This window comes from Diabrotica virgifera, chromosome 7 (assembly GCF_917563875.1).
Source record: "Diabrotica virgifera virgifera chromosome 7, PGI_DIABVI_V3a".
Classification (NCBI taxonomy): domain Eukaryota; kingdom Metazoa; phylum Arthropoda; class Insecta; order Coleoptera; family Chrysomelidae; genus Diabrotica; species Diabrotica virgifera.
In genome coordinates this window covers 248143719-248165094 of record NC_065449.1, presented here as the reverse complement: position 1 = coordinate 248165094, position 21376 = coordinate 248143719, and the positions used below count along the sequence as shown (strand labels likewise).

The 21376-nt window shown below is 35.7% G+C and overlaps 1 protein-coding gene across 1 annotated transcript in view; it reads right to left on the bottom strand.

Moving 5' to 3' along the window:
* LOC114325220 (midasin) overlaps positions 1 to 21376 on the bottom strand; it is a 700017-nt gene that overhangs the window by 56395 nt on the left and 622246 nt on the right. Inside the window, exon 19 of the mRNA XM_050656603.1 lies at positions 9135 to 9279. Coding sequence (XP_050512560.1) covers positions 9135 to 9279 — 145 coding nt within the window. The remainder of the gene's footprint in view (positions 1 to 9134; positions 9280 to 21376) is intronic.

The window sequence follows — 21376 nt, the reverse complement described above, 5'->3', positions numbered from 1 at the left end:
ATAGTAGAAGAAATATGTTGGAACATGAAAGGAAGCCCTAATACAATTTGGAGAAAAATGGCCAGTAGTATTAGAGAGACTGCTATTGAAATACTTGGGAAAACGTCAGGAAAAAAGTTTGAGGATAAAGAGACTTGGTGGTGGTCAAACGAAGTACAAGGAAAAATAAAAGAGAAGAGAAAATTATATAAAAAGTGGCAAGAAACCAGATCCGACACAGATCTTCAAAACTATATGGTGGCGAAAAAGGAAGCGAAAGTAGCAGTAGCAAAAGCCAAAGCAGAAGCGTATTCAAACCTATATGATCAACTTGATACCAGGGAAGGCGAAACGAAGATATATAAAATAGCCAAACAGAGAGCAAGGAAAGCAAAAGATTTTAATCAGATTAGATGTATCCGAGATGAAAATAATAAAATACTAGTTCACGAAAGGGAAGTCAAAAAGAGATGGAGAAAGTACTTTGACAGCTTATTAAATGAAGAATTTGACAGACAGCCTGTAGAGTCAACGGAGACAGTAGCAGCAATGGTCACCAAAATAACCAACGAGGAAGTGGCTCAAGCGCTTCAAAAAATAAAGAAAGGAAAAGCGGTAGGACCAGATGATATTCCTGGGGAAGTATGGAGAGCATTGGGAGAGACAGGAACAAGGTGGCTAGCAGGTCTATTTAATAGAATTATGGAAGTCGGACAAATGCCAGACGAATGGAGACGCAGTATACTGGTACCTGTTTACAAAAACAAGGGAGATATACAACAATGTACAAACTACAGGGCTATAAAACTGCTTAGCCACACCATGAAAATATGGGAAAGAGTAATTGACAGACGGATACGTGAAGAGACCGAAATATCCGAGAATCAATTTGGCTTTATGCAGGGTAGATCAACAACAGATGCAATTTTCATTATAAGGCAGTTGATGGAAAAATACAGGAGTAAAGAAACAAACGCTCATATGGTATTCATTGATCTTGAGAAAGCATATGATAGAGTTCCTCGAGAGATTCTGTGGTGGGCACTCAATAAGAAAGGAGTCCCTGGTGAATATGTAAAGATTGTGAGGGATATGTATGAGGGAGTAACGACTAGTGTTAGGACAGGTGTGGGAGAGACTGATAAATTTCATGTGAAAGTAGGATTGCACCAAGGCTCTGTGCTTAGTCCGTATTTATTCTCATTAGTTTTGGACCAGATAACAGCGAAACTACAGGGTAACATTCCATGGTGCTTAATGTATGCTGATGATGTCGTGTTAGTAGGAAATAGTGAAAGAGACTTAGAACAAAAACTGGAACAGTGGAGACAAGCTCTGGAGGAAAAAGGTTTAAAACTTAGTAGGACAAAAACAGAGTATTTGGAATGTTCATTTAAAGATGGAGCTACTACAAATAAAATGGTATCTTTGGATGGTGAAATGATTGTGAAAAGCAACAGTTTTAAGTACCTAGGATCGGTATTACAGAGTAATGGAGAAATAGATGGAGATGCATGCAGTAGAATTAGGGCTGGATGGATGAAGTGGAAAGAAGCGAGTGGTGTGTTGTGTGACAGAAAAATTCCAATGAAGCTGAAGGGAAAATTCTATAAAACAGCCATAAGACCGGCTATGATGTACGGAACTGAATGTTGGGCAGTGAAAAAGAAAGAGGAACAACGAATGCATGTGGCGGAAATGAGAATGCTTAGATGGATGAGTGGAGTGACAAAGAAGGATAAAATTAGAAATGAGTATATTAGGGGAAGTCTAGGTGTGGCACCAATTGATGCCAAAATGAGAGAGCATAGGTTAAGATGGTTCGGTCATGTTCAACGTCGAGACGTTAATCACCCAATACGAAGAATAGCTGAAGTGCAGATTCCTGGAAGGAGTAGGAGAGGAAGACCAAAGAAGACCTGGGGAGAGGCGATAAGGCAGGACATGTTGGTAAAGGGGATTAACATTGATATGACCCAAGACAGAATTGTGTGGAGAAATGCAATTAGGGAAGCCGACCCCGCATAGGGATAAGGCAAAGAGAATGATGACTAAATTTTCTCTTAGTTTTTTCACCCCTGTAACTTATTAAAATAAACATTGTAGAAGTTCTCAGGGACTTTCGGCCCTCGCTAATAACGTAATCTTTCATTCTGCGTTTAAATTTTTCCAAAATACTTATTAGTTTTCTCAGGATTTGAAAAAAATGAATCCCCATTTGAATAGCATTGCAGCCGAAAATACGTTCCGATCCTCTTAATAGGAAATAGTGAAAGAGACTTAGAACAAAAACTGGAACAGTGGAGACAAGCTCTGGTAGGAAAAAACAGAGTATTTGGAATGTTCATTTAAAGATGGGGTTACTACAAATAAAATGGTATCTTTGGATAGTGAAATGATTGTGAAAAGCAATAGTTTTAAGTATCTAGGATCGGTATTACAGAGTAATGGAGAAATAGATGGAGATGCATGCAGTAGAATTAGGGCTGGATGGATGAAGTGGAAATAAGCGAGTGGTGTGTTGTGTGACAGAAAAATTCCAATGAAGCTGAAGGGAAAATTCTGTAAAACAGCCATAAGACCCGGCTATGATGTACGGAACTGTATGCCAGGCAGTGAAAAAGAAAGAGGAACAACGAATGCATTTGGCGGAAATGAGAATGCTTAGATGGATGAGTGGAGTGGCAAAGAAGGATAAAATTAGAAATGAGTATATTAGGGGAAGTCTAGGTATGGCACCAATTAATGCCAAAATGAGAGAGAATAGGTTAAGATGGTTTGGTCATGTTCAACGTCGAGACGTTAATCACCCAATACAAAGAATAGCTGAAGTGCAGGTTCCTGGAAGGAGTAGGAGAGGAAGACCAAAGAAGACCTGGGGGAGACGATAAGGCAGGACATGTTGGTAAAGGGGATTGACATTGATATGACTCAAGAAGGTTTAAAAATGCCGAATAGATCACCGCTACCCCACTGTCATCAAACATATCTAGGATAATGATACGGCATGCGCCAAACAGAGAGTTTATAAAAAATGTGATCGCTAACATCCATTAGTACATTTCCTCTACGTAAAGAAAACAAGAGAAGGAGTTTTTTTGACTTCAATTTCACAAAAATTATAATAAATATATTTACTAAAAACACCAATATATTTTTTTCCCAACGTATTTGCACTAATACGTAACTTGAAAGATTTAGCAACTTATGGTAGGGGAGCCCAAGCGGGGATTTTTGCAGTTACTCGAGCGCGTCAGATTAGCATATGGGGAGAAACCTGGTATCCTGCAGATGTACCTCTACCATATATTGGCTCTTAACGCAGGGGAGTTCGTTAAGGGGGGCCCGAAAAAATATATCCTTAAAAAAACTCTAAGATAAGGTAAGTTAAGTACATGCAAAACAGTGTATATTTCAAAAATCTGACGATTTGACCCGGGCGTAAGGAAATGGGCGAGTCCCAAAGTTACAAGAAAAAAGCGAATATTTCGCGAAATGAATGACAGATCGAAAAACTTAAAAACATGTTTTTTAAAAATCTATCGAATGATACCAAACACGACTTCCCACGTAGAGGGGTGGGGGGTAAATTTAATATTTTAAATACGAATCTCGCGAAATGTACAGCTGGTTCCTAAAAAAACTGATACGACTGTTAGTAAGATTTGATCATTTTGAGCAGTGTATGATTGGTCTGACATTATATTATATTTATTATGACAGACAAATAATAAAATAAACAAACAAACAGCCATTTTTTGAGGTTGAAGTTATCTGACAAATTTTAAGATTTGGCAGTGACAGTGACAGTATGTAAATAATAAGTATTTATCCTTCAAAATATAATAAATTAAATATAATTAAACTCATATTCATTATATCACACCTCATCAAAAGCTTTTTACAAGAACATAGTCAGCGATTTTGACATGGCTTAGAGCCAGACTACATCAAGATCCCCTATAAATCGTGCTGGTAATTGCCTTGCAGCGAGACCAAAAAAACAAAGAAGAAGAAGAAGAAAGTACACTGCTCAATTTTCTACAAAATACGCTTTAAGAGTCGTATCAGTTTTTTTTTGGAACCAGCTGTACATCAGATCGAAAAACTGTAAAATACTCTAATTCAATATTTTTGAAACATCTATCGAATGGCACCGAACACGACATCGAATGGCACCGAACACGACCCCCCACGAAGGTGGGGTGGGGGGTTACTTTAAAATCTTTATTAGGATCCCCCATTTTTTATTGCAGATTTTGATTCCTTATGTAAAAATAAGTAACTTTTATTCGAAACATTTTTTCGAATTATGGATAGATGGCGTTATAATCGGAAAAAACGATTGATGGAAATGGAAAATTAAATTAAAAAGTGGCAAGCGCCCACTAAAATGGAAAACTTTACTCAACTTTTTTTTGGTTTTAGGACCTAATAGTCACAACCCAATAGGTCCCCATAACGCTCGAGTGACTGCACATTTAGCATACTTTGCTCCCCTACTATTACTTCATACTGTCGGTATGCACGTACTTCATACTGTCACTTTTATAAAAATTCACTCTCAACATTTTTCCAATTGCGTCTAAAAAAGTATAACTTCAAAAATAACTCTCGCATGGCACGTTAATTATGTATTTTTATTCTGTCAAATATCTAAAACTTTTATACTAATATATCCATTTTTATTCAAGATCAACTAGGCCCACTAACAGTATCAGCTATATACTGTCCGCCAAAGCACAATAACAAAATGGAACAGTTTGAAAATTTCTTTAAAACATTAGGAAACAGATTTATAGCAGGAGGAGATTTTAATTCTAAGCATACTACCTGGGGATCCAGAATTATTACCACAAAAGGCAGAGAACTTCTTAAAGCTATAAACGCGACCAATGCAAATTATCTCACCACAAGGGAACCAACTTACTGGCCTACCGACAATGCAAAAATACCTGATCTACTCGACTTCTATATTGTTAAAGGAATTAATGTTAAATTGGCAAAAGTAGAATCTTGTTACGATCTACCCTCTGACCACTCTAGCGTAATCGCGACATGGTATGCACAAATAACAAACAGTACTAAACAACCATCACTATACAGTAACAAAACAGACTGGAGCATTTTCAAGACTAAACTAGATGAACTAATTGACATAAACATCCCACTGAAAACAGAAAGTGACATCTACGCAGCAGTAGAAAATCTTCAGAAATCTATACAAGAATATGCTTGGTATGCTACCCCTGACTGCTACCAAACAGAATTTAAAGAGCATTGCCCAACTGTAATAAAGGAAATGATTGCTAGAAAGAGAAAAATAAAGGAGGAGTGGCGAAGAAAAAGAACACCTGAGAACAAGACAAAATTAAATAAAATCACCAAGGAAATTAAACTACAATTGCATAATATCAAAAATAATAAAATACAAGAATATCTTACAGGTTTATCAGCAAACGCAGATAGTGAATATTCCCTTTGGAAGGCCACGAGAAAAATCAAACACCCGAAACAACAAATACCACCAATACGGAACCAAGAGGGAAACTGGTGTAGAAATAATAAAGAAAAAGCCGAAGCATTTGCAAATCACCTCACAAATGTATTCCAGCCACATCCCATGGAAGATGGTGACACAGAGGAAGAAATAAATGACTTCTTGGAATCGCCCTACCAGATGGACTTACCTATACAAAAAAAATAATGTGTGTGTACTTTGTACGCACGTAAGAAGATATTCTTCTATTATATAGGTAATTTAAACGAAGTAAATATACTTACAGGTTATTTGTATTTTATTTAAAAATTAAACTAACTTTCTTATCTACCACTTTCAAAATTTTTTTATTAAAATAACGAAAAATAAAAAAAAGTATGAATCGTCCAGGATTAGAACCCGCGACCTTTTGTGTGCTTCCGTTCTCTGTCCCACCGCTCTGCCAACTACGCCATCGAGCCACTTGAATATTGACACGTAAGTTTCGGATATAATTAACAACACGGCGACAAACTGTAAAAATGTTATGCCTACATATTTTATTATTTTACTACAGGGAAACACAAATCCAAAAACACAAGAATTATAATAAATAATACATTTCCTAAAACCACTAATATATTCTTTTAATGACTTATTTTCACGGTTACAGATACATACAGTTGAGTCCGCGAGTCTTTACCCGTGCGTCATTAATACCTGGCGAGATAAAACACATACTTTTTATCTAGCATCATTCTCTTCCCGCATGAAACTCATTACAAACCAGCTGCCGTTTGTTATTAATTAAAAACACATGTTATTTTTATGAACCATCTAGACTAAGTGCATTGAAAAGAGATAGGTACAAAAAAAGACGATTCGGTATGTTTTCATATTTTAAGCACAATTTGTTTGACGTTTCTGCTTTGTTTACATTTGTGGCTGTCAGTCAGTTGAATTTTTTGCGGTTTTGTCGAACTTTTGCGTTTTGAGGTTTCTTTATATTACACCAACAGTTGTTTTCACAACTAATTTTATATTGGGCTCTGAAATTTTAAGGTAAATAATTATATTTTGGCAATTAATATTTAAAAGATACAAAGCTAAGGTCATTCACACAGTAAAGATATGATTGTGTTTAGATTTCCGTCAAAGTGAATAAAATAACAAAGATATAATATGTTATTGAATTTTTTTATAAATTGTTTATTTATTTATTAATCAATAATAATAAAATAATTTATTAAGCTACTTCAAATGTAGCTGTAATTCTGCACAAAAATTTTGAAGCAAAACTTACACTTGACATTCTATATAGGTATTTGATAACGTCAAATTTTATAATAAAACCCCTAATCGGAACAGTAGCCACTTTCTGTCAGTTGCTGTTGCGTGAAATAGATTTCCGACTTATTTCGTATGCTTTAAATGATGACGCACGGGTAAAGACTCGCGGACTCAACTGTACATACCTATCTTGAAAGATTAGCAATGAACTACATACCTACTGTCAGAACTACATACTGTCAGTGTGCGCAGGCGCGTGGTTCATGTACAATTTTACCCTCAATCGATTCGCCGCTAAAGAAGAATATCTTCAAAAATCACCACTAAAGAAGTTAGAAATATTATCCAGCATGAAATCAGTCCAAAAAAAGCTCCAGGATATGACCTGATCAACGGGAAAGTACTGCAGAAATTGACATGCAAAGGTCTGAAAATGATAACGCAAGTATTTAATGCAATATTTAGGCTAGTATACTACCCAGAACAATGGAAAGTTGCTCAAATTATTCTCATACCTAAGCCAGGGAAAAATAAAACTCAGGTGACTTCATACAGACCAATAAGCCTGCTACCTGTTCTATCAAAAATCTTGGAAAAACTTCTCCTTAAACAATTATCACCAGTTATAGAAGAAAGGAAACTAATTCCCCAACATCAATTTGGGTTCAGAACACAACACGGAACGATAGAACAGGTACATAGACTGGTAAAACACATCAGAAGTGATTTAGAAAATAAAAGGTATTGTTCTGCTGCATTCCTGGACATTGGTCAGGCCTTCGACAAGGTATGGTATGCTGGTATGCTCTTTAAACTAAAGAAAAACCTTCCCCATCCTTTTTATCAAATCCTAAAAAGCTATATTTCCAACCGACATTTCCTAGTCAAGCAGGATAATGAATACACAAGCCTAAGACCAATAAAAACCGGAGTACCACAAGGAAGTGTCTTGGGACCGATATTGTACTTGCTCTACACTGCTGACCTACCCACAAGTAACAGAACAACGTGTGCAACTTTTGCTGATGACACTGCTGTACTAGCCTCTCACCATGATCCAAATACAGCATCCGGAATCCTTCAGAAAGACCTTAATAATATACAAAGATGGCTTAAAAAATGGAAGATAAAGGCAAATGAGAGTAAATCCATCCATGTAACCTTCACCATGAAAAGACAAACATGTCCATCTGTAACAATAAATGAAACGCAACTCCCACAAACCGATATTGTCAAGTACCTAGGAATCCATCTTGATAGGAGATTAACTTGGCAAAAGCACATTTTTACAAAAAGAAAACAACTAGGAATAAAAGTCCGAGAAATGTACTGGATCATCGGTCGTAAATCTCAACTATCTCTTGAAAACAAACTGCTGATATATAAATCTATATTAAAACCAGTGTGGACCTATGGTATCCAATTTTGGGGGACAGCCAGTCAAACTAACCTAGAAATACTGCAGAGATTCCAGAACAAAGTCCTTAGAACAATGCTGAATGCCCCTTGGTATAGTATTTTTACTACAAAAACGTTATTACGTAGGTCAAAATTTTTGACGTAAGAGAACTGTCAAAACATTAGAATGTGACTTTTCATTATTGCTATGTTTATTATAAACACGGCAATAATGAAAAGTCACATTCTAATGTTTTGACAGTTCTCTTACGTCAAAAATTTTGACCTACGTAATAGGTAACGTTTTTGTAGTAAAAATACTATACGTGCCAAACTATGTGAGAGAGCAAGACCTCAATGTGCCATCCATAAAAACAGTAATAACGGAATATTACAAAAAATATTCCAAGAGACTATACCCTATTCCACGAACATACGCCTGTTTTGGATTACTTCGACAACGAATATTTTACTGTGCAAAATAAGAAGAATGAAAGTAAATTGCAAATTACATTGTTGTTTATTGGAATAATTATTAGCGCCATTTACTTTCGTACTTCTTATGTTGCACAGTAAAATATTCGTTGTCGAAGTAATCCAAAACAGGCGTATATTCGTGGAATGGCCCATAGAATCTCATCCAAACGAGTTAGCCAGCAACCTCACTGATGACCACAATGATGTACGACGCCTGAAGAGATTCAAAGTAGTGGACCTAGCAAGAAGATTCGAATAATCTGTGATAACTAAACTTTTAACTTGTTTTAATTTAATTTATGTAAAGAGGGTGATCACTGGATCTCCCTCTACAGGTCAAATTTTCAATTTTTGTCAAAGAATTTACCTATTGTTCTTAAAGGACAGATTGTAAATATTACAACAATAAAAAAAATTTTATTCAAAATTCTTTGAGTACCTTAAGAATTAAAATAACGAGTTCGGGGTCTCAATAACTTATCTCATAAATAAAAAAAGGGCAAATTCTCACCTGACAGTTGCCGATAACTTTCCCAGTGCTGCATCAGCCTTAGGGCATCTCCATTTTTGCCGTTTACCAGGAACTCTTGATTCACTTCGAGACATACTCGCTCCAGTTCCCTAGCTATCTCATCTAAGTGTCGGCTATAATCGGTCTGGAAAGAACAGATAAAAAAAGGAAGTTATTACTACGTGCCTTTTTTAAACTTTATAAAGAGTTCGCGAGGGACAGTTTTTTTCTTGAAATATGTTTGTTTTATGTTACTCGAGATTTAAATTCGGCTTTTAACTTTATTAGAATTTGTTTTTAAGGCGTCAAAATATCAACTTGGTAAAACAAGTAGGTGTTTATAGGGTATTTCGAAAATACAAGTTATGAAATTTTTTCACGAGTATACATATATGATATTTGTGTGGAGCTGGAAGAAAATGCGAAAGAAATAGCCCCAGAGCCCGTTGCAGAACCAGCAGCAGTACCATACGACATCAAGAGGATACCATCAGCTACCAAAAGCCATAAGTATAATCCAGAATTGTTAGTTTTTGGCAAGAATTTGAATACATTTGTTAATGCATTTTACAAGTCATTTTGTTTATTATATCTTTATGAACAATAAACATGATTAGTTAAAAACTATGTTTTGTTTGCTTCCATTCCAATTTTCATAGTTCATATCTGAGGTTAGGACAAGACGAACACACACCTGAGTGACTGAGCTAAGCTAAGGGTGTAACGATGGCTATCTTGGTTAGTTGAGGTAATATTTTCGAATATTGTTTCAATTAGCTGGGGTAGTCCATCGCTATTTCGTTACCGTCAACGTAGATAAAACTAAAACCCTAATACAAGCAAGGAAACAACGAAACTTACAAAATTTGACAATATACAGCGGCGACGTTAACATCAAAGTAGTAAAACAGCTAGGTGAGATCTAATTGTTATTGTGGGCGAACAACCAGCTTTTATAGTAATTTTCAAGCGAGACGAGAGCTTACAATTTTTTTATGGCTTTATAGTTTTTCAATTTGAAAAACAATTAATTTGTTTTATGATTGACTATTAAAAAACTCTTTTAGTGAGATGATGTAAAATAGAACAAAAAAAAAATGCAGGTGTGCGGTTCAAATTGTTTTCATCTCCATTTTTGCCGTTTACCAGGAACTCTTGATTCACTTCGAGACATACTCGCTCCAGTTCTCTGGCTATCTCATCTAAGTGTCGGCTATAATCGGTCTGGAAAGAACAGATAAAAAAGGAAGTTATTACTACGTGCCTTTTTTAAACTTTATAAAGAGTTCGCGAGGGATTCTTTTTTTAAACATGTTTGTTTTATATTACTCGAGATTTAAATTTGGCTTTTAACTTTATTACAATTTGTTTTTAAGGCTTCAAAATATCAACTTACAAAAGAAGTAGATGTTTAAGCTTGTCACTTACGTAGAGCTATACTATAACATACACTTCTCCAAGAAATTAACACACCACTTTATATTTTTAATGTCTTGAATTTTCTAAACCTGTTGTCCGATTTAAGTGTTTTTTTTTAATATGTTATAGCCTTATTCTTTAGTGTTACCGCTGTAATAATATTGTTGCTGGACAGGTAAATTGTTATTGTGTACCTGGTGTACCAATCAAACTATTTTTCTTTCTCAAAGTTCACCACACCCTGTGAAATATTCTAGCATTTATAAAATACTGAAACTAGAACCCAAATAGAGCCTCATGTTTTCGTAACATTCTGTTTTTTGATTCATTGGCTTATGTTTGATAATAAAAAAGTTATCTCACAATAAAACACTGAAAAACGTTTGTTTTTCTATACTTCCACAAAATTTATTACAACTATGTTATTACTACAGCTGTTTCGGCAAAGTGCCTTTCTCAAGTGATATATTTTACAATGTGTTTGCCTTTTTAAGTCTTTAACTGAAGAGGTTGAGGAGTGGGGAGCTGTTTGTCTCGAGTTGGTCATTCAGAATTATATCTGTATTTTTCAATTTATTAATTTCCATTGATTCTAAAAGTGATAGCTTAAGGCCTTTATTTTGAATATGTAGAATTTGAAACTCTTCATTGAAAGAATGATTATGATCTAGAAGGTGAAGTGCGTATGTAGAAGTGTCTGTTTTTCTATTGTTGAAAGCCCTTTTGTGTTCTGCTATCCGTTTGTCAAAAGTTCTGCCAGTTTGACCGATGTAAGTTTTCGGACAGTCGCCACAAGTTAGTTTGTACACACCACTCTGTAGTTGCTTTCTCTTTCGGCTTTTATTGTTTTTAATATGTTTGCTTAAGTTGTTGTTAGTTCTGAAAGCTGGTGTTATTCCTTTCTTTTTTATGTATCTGGCTATTTTTGTTGTTATTTTGCCAGTATATGTGAGAGAGCAGAAGGTACTGGGTTCTTTCCCAAGTGTATGTGGATACACTAATTTCAAGGCTTTCTTATGGAGTTTTTGGTTTAAAATGTTGTGAACTGTTTGTTCGTTATAGCCATTGTTTATTGCTATTTGTCTAGTCTGTTCTGTCTCGAAGTTATTTTTTGTCATAGGAATTTCTGTCAGTCTATGTATCATGCTATGGTAGGCTGCTAATTTGTGTTGTGTAGGATGGGATGATGAATTGTGTATAGTTGTGTCAGTATGGGTAGGTTTATGATATACGGAGAACTCATGTTTGTTGTGTAGTCTGGTAATCGTTACATCTAGAAAGTTTATGGAATTATTCTGTTCTGTTTCTATTGTGAACTCAATATTACTATGAAGTGAATTAATGTATGATCTGTATCTGTAGAGTAGGGAGTGTGAGTCAAGTCCCACAGCACTCAGGCCACAATTGACCCATTGTACATCCTCCCAGGGGGTTGTCGTCCTTAGTTCATTATCCATCCTGCCATTTCCAGGAAGGTGGACAAATCACCTGGTGACATCTCCCCTATATCGGCAGGTGTAGGCCAAGGCTCGCCGAACGCATACTCTTGTATTGACGATAACTCCGGACATTCACATAGGACATGCTCGACAGTTTCGTCATCTCGTTCACACCTCCTGCATAGAGATGTGTCTACTAGCCCCGGTGTGTGGAGGTGTTTTCTTAGTTGACAATGGCCAGTTAAAAAACCAACGGTCAAGCGTAAGTTTTTCCTGGTCATTCTCAAGTACTTTTCTGATGCTGACTTCCCAAGGTTCCTTAGTGTTACCTTGGCAAGTCTACATCCTGGCCCTTCTTCCCATCTTCTTACGGTTTGCGTGTGGGAGTGACATTTGACAGTTTCCGCGATTGTTGTAGTCGACAAGCCAAAAAGATCGCAAGGTCCTAAGAGTCTTAGGCCTGCTGCCCTTCTAGCCAGCTGGTCAGCAATGCGGTTGCCTTTATTTCTGTTGTGTCCTTTAACCCACCTCAGGATGATGTTGTTACCATCCGAAGCTTGGGCTAGTGATTCATGACACTCCATTACTAGCCCTGATATGACGCGTGGTCTGTTCAGGGTTAGTAGCGCTTGTCTGCTGTCTGTGCAGATTATTACAGTTTTGCCGGCTATACCTTTCCCGATTATCTCTTTGCGGCTATGGAGATACCAGCCAGTTCAGTCTGAACTACGCTGGCATTTTTGCCCATGCCCCATTTTATACTAAGGTTCAATGATCTGGAGTATATTCCACATCCTGAGCCTTCTTTCGTTTTGGAGCCATCGGTGTAGATGCAATATTTGCCACGTTTGACTCCCTATGTTGTCTTGTTTCGATTTTGTAGGGTTTGTCGAAGACAAACGTAGGTTTAATTTAGTCGCATCCATGGCCCGCATGCAGCTGGGGCAGTGCCTCCAGCTCACCCCGCCAGAAACGACATCTCAATTGTCCCATTCCTACATCAAGGTTTGCACCCGCTGAGCGTAACCTCATCATATTAATGTATGATCGCAATTGGTCAAGTTGTCTGTTAGTTCCTGTAAAGCAGACTAGTATGTCAATCCATCAATTATAAAAAAGTTAGGTAGGTACTTCAACAACTAGCCTTGTTTTTCATCAATATAGGGTGTTTCTAAATAAGTGCGACAAACTTTAAGGGTTATTTCTGCATGAAAAAATAATGACCGTGTGCTTTATAAACGTATGTCCGCAAATGCTTCGTTTCCGAGATACGGGATGTAGAATTTTTTCTTACAAACTGACGATTTATTTATTGCTTTAAAACTGGAAGAGATATGCAAATGAAATTTGACAGGTTTTAAGAGGTAGTTATTGCGCATTATTTGACATAAAACTAGAAATTTCATATTCACCATTGGCGTGCATACCGGTCATATTACCCGTATGTACGCCAATGGTGAACATAAAACTTTTAATTGTATGTCAAAAACTGCGCAATAACTACCTCTTAAAACCTACCAAATTTCATTTGCATATCTCAACTGGTTTTAGAGCAATAAATAAATCGTCAGTTAGTAAGAAAATATTTAACATCCCGTATCTCGGAAACGAAGCATTTGCGGACTATGTTTATAAAGCAAACGGTCATTATTTTTTCATGCAGAATTACCCCTTAAAGTTTGTCGTACTTATTTAGAAACACCCTGTATTGATGGCTAGTTGTTAAAGTACCTATTAACTTTTTTATTATCCAACATAAGCGAATGAATCAAAAAACAGAATGTTAAAAAACCTGAGGCTACAGTTAGGTTTTAATTTCAGTATTTTATAAATGCTAGAATATTCCACAGGGTGCAATGACAATTTACCTGTCTAGCAACAATAGTATTACAGCCATACTGTTAAAGAATAAAGCTATATAACCTACTAAAAAAATTCACGTAAATCGGACAACACGTTTAGGAAATTCGAGACATCAAAAATGACCTATTTTGTGGGGTGTCCGTGCCGAGATATATAATTTATTATATTATATATCTCATATAATACTACAGAAAAAAATTGCGAGATATATTCTACTAAAGATATTACTATTCTACTGAGGATGAGATCTAATAGTTATTGCGGCCTAAGAACCAGCTTTTATAGAAATTTTCAAGCGAGATCTTACAATCTTTTTTATGGCTTTCTAGTTTGTCAATTTCAAAAAACAATTAATTTGTTTTTTGATCGGCTATTAAAAAACCCCACTTAGCGAGTGTTCGTAAAATAGAACAACAAAAAATACAGGTGTGCGGTTCAAATTGCTTTTATGGCCATAAATGGTGGTTTAACTTAATCAACTCTTCTAAATGGGAAATAAGCCACAATTTAAGTAAAAAAAGATGATTTTATTAACGTTTCGACGCTCAAATCGGATGTCGTTGTCAGAATACAAAATATAACTAAATTAAACAAAAATGTTGTTGCTTAGTAAAAAATTATTCTAATAATTTATTTAATCTGACTTATTATATCGGCAATTCAGACATATATTATACATTTTAAAGTAGAAGACTTTAAAATGATATTGCCAATATTTATGAGTTTACAGTGGTTTAACTTAGTTTAACTGTCCCCTAGAGTTAGCCCCTCAAATATTATGTAAATAATGTTTCTTAAAACAGGTATCATATATTTATCGACAACAAAATCTCACAAAGTTAAAAGTACAAACATTAAATACAACCAAAATGTCCAATTACTACCACATATATCACCGATCCATACATGACCACCACTAGTATACGTTTTAGCATATTTTTTGATAAACCCCAAATACTTATCAACTCTGGTGTAGACACTGGGATGCTTCCTTGCGCATCCTTTGCCCCAAGAAACAATCCCGAATTGAACGTCTCCACATAGCAACGGTCCCCCTGAGTCTCCAAAGCACGTGTCTTTGTTTGTTGTAAAAGTGCAGATGACATTCTCCGATATTCTTATTTGACAGTCTACATACTTCAGTAGTTTCAAATACACACACTGTAAAAGAGAAGGGACAACAGCTTCCTTTTCTTCAAGGTATCCCCATCCCATAACAAGACCATAATCACAAAATCGTATCGACATTCCATAATCTTTAGCTGGTAGTTTGACTACCTGAAGGAAGTTTACAGCATTGGAAAGTTTGCACAGTGCTATATCATTCATAACTGTGTGTTTATTATAGTTAGGGTGTACTACTGTATGATCTACAAACATGACGATCATATCTTCGTTATCTTCCGTCAGTGATATTTTAGTGAGTCTGTTGCCACTAATACCAAGTACTGCTATGGTGTTTGGTGTGTTACAATGTGCAGCAGTCAGAACCCACTCAGGATTTATTAAAGTCCCACCACATTTATGAGCGTTTGGATTGTCTGCAGGTCGCAAAGACACCATAAATAGATATTCTTCATCACATGGTTTTCCTCCAACTATCCCTACGGATGGAGTTTCAAGTACATTTGGATTCATTTGCAGTGGTTCCGTTACATTGTACCTAGACAAAGACATATAATGAATAATATATAAAAACAGTTCAATCATATGAATTTGACAGAAATGCGATTCAATTTTGACAATGAAGTGTTGTAGACAAACTTCTTCTTCTTTAGTTTATTGATCTCCACCTACTTAGGTATTTGGCCAGCTCATCGTCGCGGAATAAAGGAAAAATCTCTTATGCCTGGTTGCACCTTGCACCAACAGATCTTAAGCTTAAGACGTGCCTTAAGCTCAGCTTACTAAAGATACGCGTTACACCATTGAGTCTTAGGTCAATTTTCAGCTTGACACAATGATTGCCACGTGGATTACATTGATAATAATCTAAAACATTTTGATTAAAAAACTAAATTTCTATGGAATTCGAGGTATTTCTTTGAATTGGTTCAAATCTTACTTAGATAATAGGAAACAACTGGTTAGAGCAAATGATACTGACTCTAGTCTCAAAAACATTGTATGTGGAGTACCACAAGGTTCAGTATTGGGTCCTCTACTTTTACTTATCTTTATAAATGACATTACTAATTTAAAAATCGATGGAAAAATTTTTCTTTTTGGTGATGATACCAGTATCACTTGGAGCAACTCAACTATTGCAACTCTTCATGCAACTATAACTTCTGATCTTCTTACGACAAAAAGCTGGTCTGACTCTAAGTTACTCTCCTTAACGTGCTTGTGAATAACAGCCAGATATCTACCGTTGATTCTGTAAAATTTCTTGGTATTCTTTTAGACAGCAACTTCAAATGGTCCCTTCATATCGATTTGTTAAGTAAGAAACTCTCCTCAACCTGCTACGCCATAAGATCTGTTTCGAAGGAACTCAATTTAGCATCTTCTAAAATAACATATTTTTCTTTGTTCGAGTCTCATCTTCGATATGGTCTTCCTTTTTGGGGGTGTAGTACAGCTGCCCAATTTGATGTTATTTTCAAATTACAAAAAAGAGCAATAAGATATCTGTTTGGCCTCAGAAGAACAACCCATTGCAGAAGTTACTTTAAAGACCACGAAATTTTAACCCTTCTATCTTTGTATATTTTAGAAACTGTTTGCTTAATTCGTAAACATCTGCATGTCTTTCCAGCAAGGTCTCATCATGACTACTCCACCAAAAATTCAACTTTTGATGTTTATTTACCGATCCCGTCTTCTGAGTTAGTAAAGAAATCTATACTATATTCCGCAAAAAAACTATACAGCCATCTCCCTTTACAACTTAAATCTGCAACATCTTTCCTCAAGTTCCGTAAAATGACAAAAGCTCATTTATCTAAAAGACCATATTATTCAGTAGAAGAGTTTCTTAATGACTAACTAAGAAATTACAGTAATGTACCAGTAACTAAAGTATATTTATCTATATTTGGGTGTCACATACAGCAGCTTAAACTTATTAGTTCCTTTGTTTGTGTTTTATTATAATATGTTGTATGTTCAATTTTGCAATTTATAGTAATTTTGCAATATATTGGTTTTGTCTTTTGCTTCACTTTTTTAACTTGTTTATATATTTTTTTTACTGACGATTTATCTAATTTCAGAAAATTGTATTTGTTATTGTTATATATATATTTTTTTGTGACTCTATGTTAAGCTTTGTCCATAAAATTGTATAATTTTCAGTGACAATAAAGCATAGTATTTCTATTCTATTCTATTCTAAAATTATGGTGCAACGTATGTGCGACTTAAAGCGGGCCTATCTATCAAGTTGAACTGGGCTAAGCTTGAGCTTAAGATTTGTTGGTACAACCAGGCATTATTTACTTACAATACGGAGTTAGTCTAGTCTAGTTATACAATGGTATGGGTAAAGAATTTTCTTACTCAGGGGCAATGGCCGAGTATATTTACGTATTTTGAGAGTCCTCTGTTTCTGAAATAATGAATTTATTCGACATATTTGTAATATGTATACTGTATAGAAATAGATAAATATGTTTAAATATTTGTGCCCTTTGCCAATTTCAATTTTCGACGCTACTGATATCGATCGATTATGCCGAGTAAAACACATTCGCTGTCGGATATGTAGCCTTTTGTCTTCTAAAGTTGAAAAATTAGTTGCAATATCCTTCTTTTTGCTCGATTCCCCAAAAAAGATCTTCTTATGTAATATCTACTATTCGCGTTTCACGTCTACTTTGAGAAATTGCTCTGGGTCATAATAGCATCGCATCAAAAAATAATACGAGAGTATTTGGAAAACTGACAAAACAGTGATCACTCAGTAAGATGATGTCGCCGCAAAAAATAGACGAAATAAATATTAAAATCGATAAAAATAAAATATAGTATGTCTCATTTTACATCGACATGTCCTCCTCCTAAGTGCCTTCTCTATTGAGGTTGACAATATGGCAAATATGGCAAAGATTCAAGATCAGGCAGAGATCAATATGGCAAATCGAATTGTTCCTTCATTTTTTGACATTTTGATTATTTAAACAATGTTCCGGACCTTTTTGAGTGGGAGGATAACTCAATTATTATTATATGAGTTAATTCTAAGCAATTTCTGCAAAAAATATGAGTCACCTCTCAACGTCCATCTCAAAACAGATGCGCCCTGGACTAACCAAGGTATTCGATTTTGACTGTTTTTATTGTGATTAGCAGCGCTTCTTCTTTTTGCATTCCTGAACAAAACACCCTGATTAGTAAATTGGTCGGTATACGATATCTTCAGGATTAGACGATAAAGCAAAATTTCAAAAGCCTCAATTTTCTTGCAGGTGGCGTCTGTGAGAGTCCACGACCCAACTCCGTACAACGTGAAATGTCCGCATAGTGAAATTATCATTGCCAATAATATTTCGAAGGGATTAAAGCAAAAAATAGAATCATAATACCATTTACTTATCCCAAAGCACATACCGCCTGTTCTAAAATAACAAAACGATAGATTGTTAGGTGAAATCCAAAAATCTGGAGTCACAAAATTAATTTTGATCCTAAACTTATCACCCTAACAAACTTGTTATCACGGAAAATACCATCAAACTAGTAGGTACAATTTTGCAGATGTGTCAAATTCCAAATTTAGAGCCAATATCTGTACTCTATAATTTACACAGTTGGTCAGGGGTGCAAACTTCAATTATACAACGTATATATACGTGTTTAGCAGGGGTTTTCGGTGCATATATACATTTGCTTCAACATATAAATCAAGGCTAGTTAATTTTGAATTTAATCGGTTTTCTGTGGTCTTCTAATCTCGATTTGCAACTCATTTAGTACATTTGTGTAATCTTTGTCCCTACAATCGGAAAAATTACCATACTATAAACGTCAGGCGTTTGTCTGTATCCAAACTGGCTGTAATCTAACATGCCATCTATATTATTGTAGGATTCGTTAAAGACAATCGTATTAAAAGTCCGTGTGATGTTTAACAGTTTTAATTAATAAAATAGATAACTAAATTATAGATACTATTAAATTGACGAAATGTAAAAGTGTTTGTGTAATTGCGACCAAAATTTACGTGTCCTTATAAAAAGAACTGTATTGGAAATAATTTCTTCTAATCAATATTATAACCGGCTTGTCATAATATTCTTCTTAAGGCGTATCTTTACGTCTTAAAGCGTCTTTTTCTATTCTCCCAAAGAACACGTCCGTCTAGATCCTGATGATAAAATCGACTGCCTATACAACCCCCACGCTAAATAAAATTATCTTACTGCTAATCTCCCTTTTCCGTTTTCTCCTGAGAACCAACCCATTAAAATTGGTTCAAAGTATGTACCGATCTTTTCCAATAAACGAAAACTATAAAAATTAGTCAAGCCGGCTACTTGTTTATCTTTATGTCTTAAGGACGATTGAAAATAAACACAATCTTCTCACTAAACTACCGTCGATTAGATACGCCCACACATCTGCCCCTAAGAGCGTCGACAGACACTGGTTTCGTGTTTTGTAATAATAATTAAAGAAAAAATATATAAAGGAGTCTTAAGAATTAAGATAAAATATTTACAATTCTACATTATTGTACCCGCAAATGATAACTACGAGGAACATTCAAAAAGTAGGAGAACCTGGCAAGACATAGCTCATCCACTCGGCCTGTGGGACCCGATTCGGTGATTGGGGTGCCTTTCAGTTCTGGTCGGGGTAATCTCAAGGAGCTTCTTCTACAGAGGTTCCCGGACTCCTGGGCCAGTTGTGGAGGTATGACACAGGCTAGGTTCCACATAGTGGGGTCATCCAAAAACTCACAGCCCAAATTCTTCTTCTCTAGACCGTAGAAAATGCTCCTTGGTGGTAAGTATGTTCATCGGTAACTGTAGCGTCCGGCGACCCTTCATCTGCTTGGATTGGCGGATGGTCCACGGTGTCGTCATGTGATGAGGAGGAAGACACCTCCTCACATGTCCTCTGGAAGTGCCCGGCATCGGCCTATCAGAGGTGGCAAATCCAGGGTACGACCTTTATGCAGCCGATCCAGGTGAGGGAGTTGCCCTTGAAGAGACTTGAAGCTTTCTGTGAGCCATAAAGTTGCTGAACGATTAGACGTTTGGGGTAGCAGAAGGAGCTCAGATTTGTAGCCCCTGCTGATTCTGACATATGAGCTTGGTGCACAAAAGCCAATGACCAGGTTCTTAATTTCCTAGTCTGTATGATAGGGGTGATACAATGGGCTTGCCGTAGGTCTATGTGTCTGAAGGGCTCACAAGTGGGCCTTGCCTCAATGTACCATATAGTAGAAGGTGCAAACTAAATTATAATTCATGAATCTACATTTATATGAAAAGGATTATAGGACGTTTTAGCGAAATTGGGGTTTTTACTTTTAACCCAAAAACATTCACCGGCACAAAATTCCACCACCCAAAATTTTTGATTAAATGTGACAATCTATAACTTTATTATTTGTACTCCGATTTTCAAGATTTTTGCATTATTTTGTAGGTACATGTATTTATGTGTTTGTTATTATACCGGCAACAAAAATTTTTTGCTTAGATGGCATTATACGGGGGTGAATGGAAGCGTTGCTTTTTCTCCTAAATTTAAAAAAATCTGTGAAAAACTTGGAGGGCTGATTTTGTTTCATACTCTTTTTGTATTATCCTGGAGGTATCACTAAGGTTTTGTTTTTTGAATTATCCGAATATTTCTTTTCTTGTAAGGGCTGTAAATAAAAACACTGCTTTGAAGGTTTATTTAAATAAAAATATCAAAGGCACTAAAATTAACAAAACAAAATTAACAACAAAACAAAACAATTCAATAGCGGGTATGTCCACTTCTTGCAGCAACGACTGCTCGCAATCTGTTTAGCATCGAATAAAGATGTGTTATCTTTGCCTCGGGAATAGGCCGATATTCCTCTACTAGGGCAATAACTGTACCAAATTTTCTGGAGGCCTAATTCATCCCATCAATGCTCAACAGGATTGAGATCTGGGCTGCATGTGGGCCATTCTAATTTTATCAATCCAACCTCTATTTTATGAGTCAATCAGTGTTTTTATTTACAAAAAATGGTACAGCTCTTACAAGAAAAGAGATATTCGGATAATTCAAAAAACAAAATTTTAGTGATGCCTTTGGGATAATATGACAGGACTATGAAACAAAATCAGCTCTTCAATTTTTCCACAGAATTTTTTTTAAGTCAGGAGAAAATATAACGCTTCCATTCACCCTTGTATAATGCTATGCAAGCAAATTTTTTTTGTTACCGGAATAATACTAAACGATATCAATACAGGCATCTACAATCTGATGCAATAATCTTGAAAATCGGAGCACAAATAATAAAGTTATAGATTGTCAAACTTAATCAAAAATTTTGGGTGGCGGAATTTTGTGCCGGTGAGTGTATAC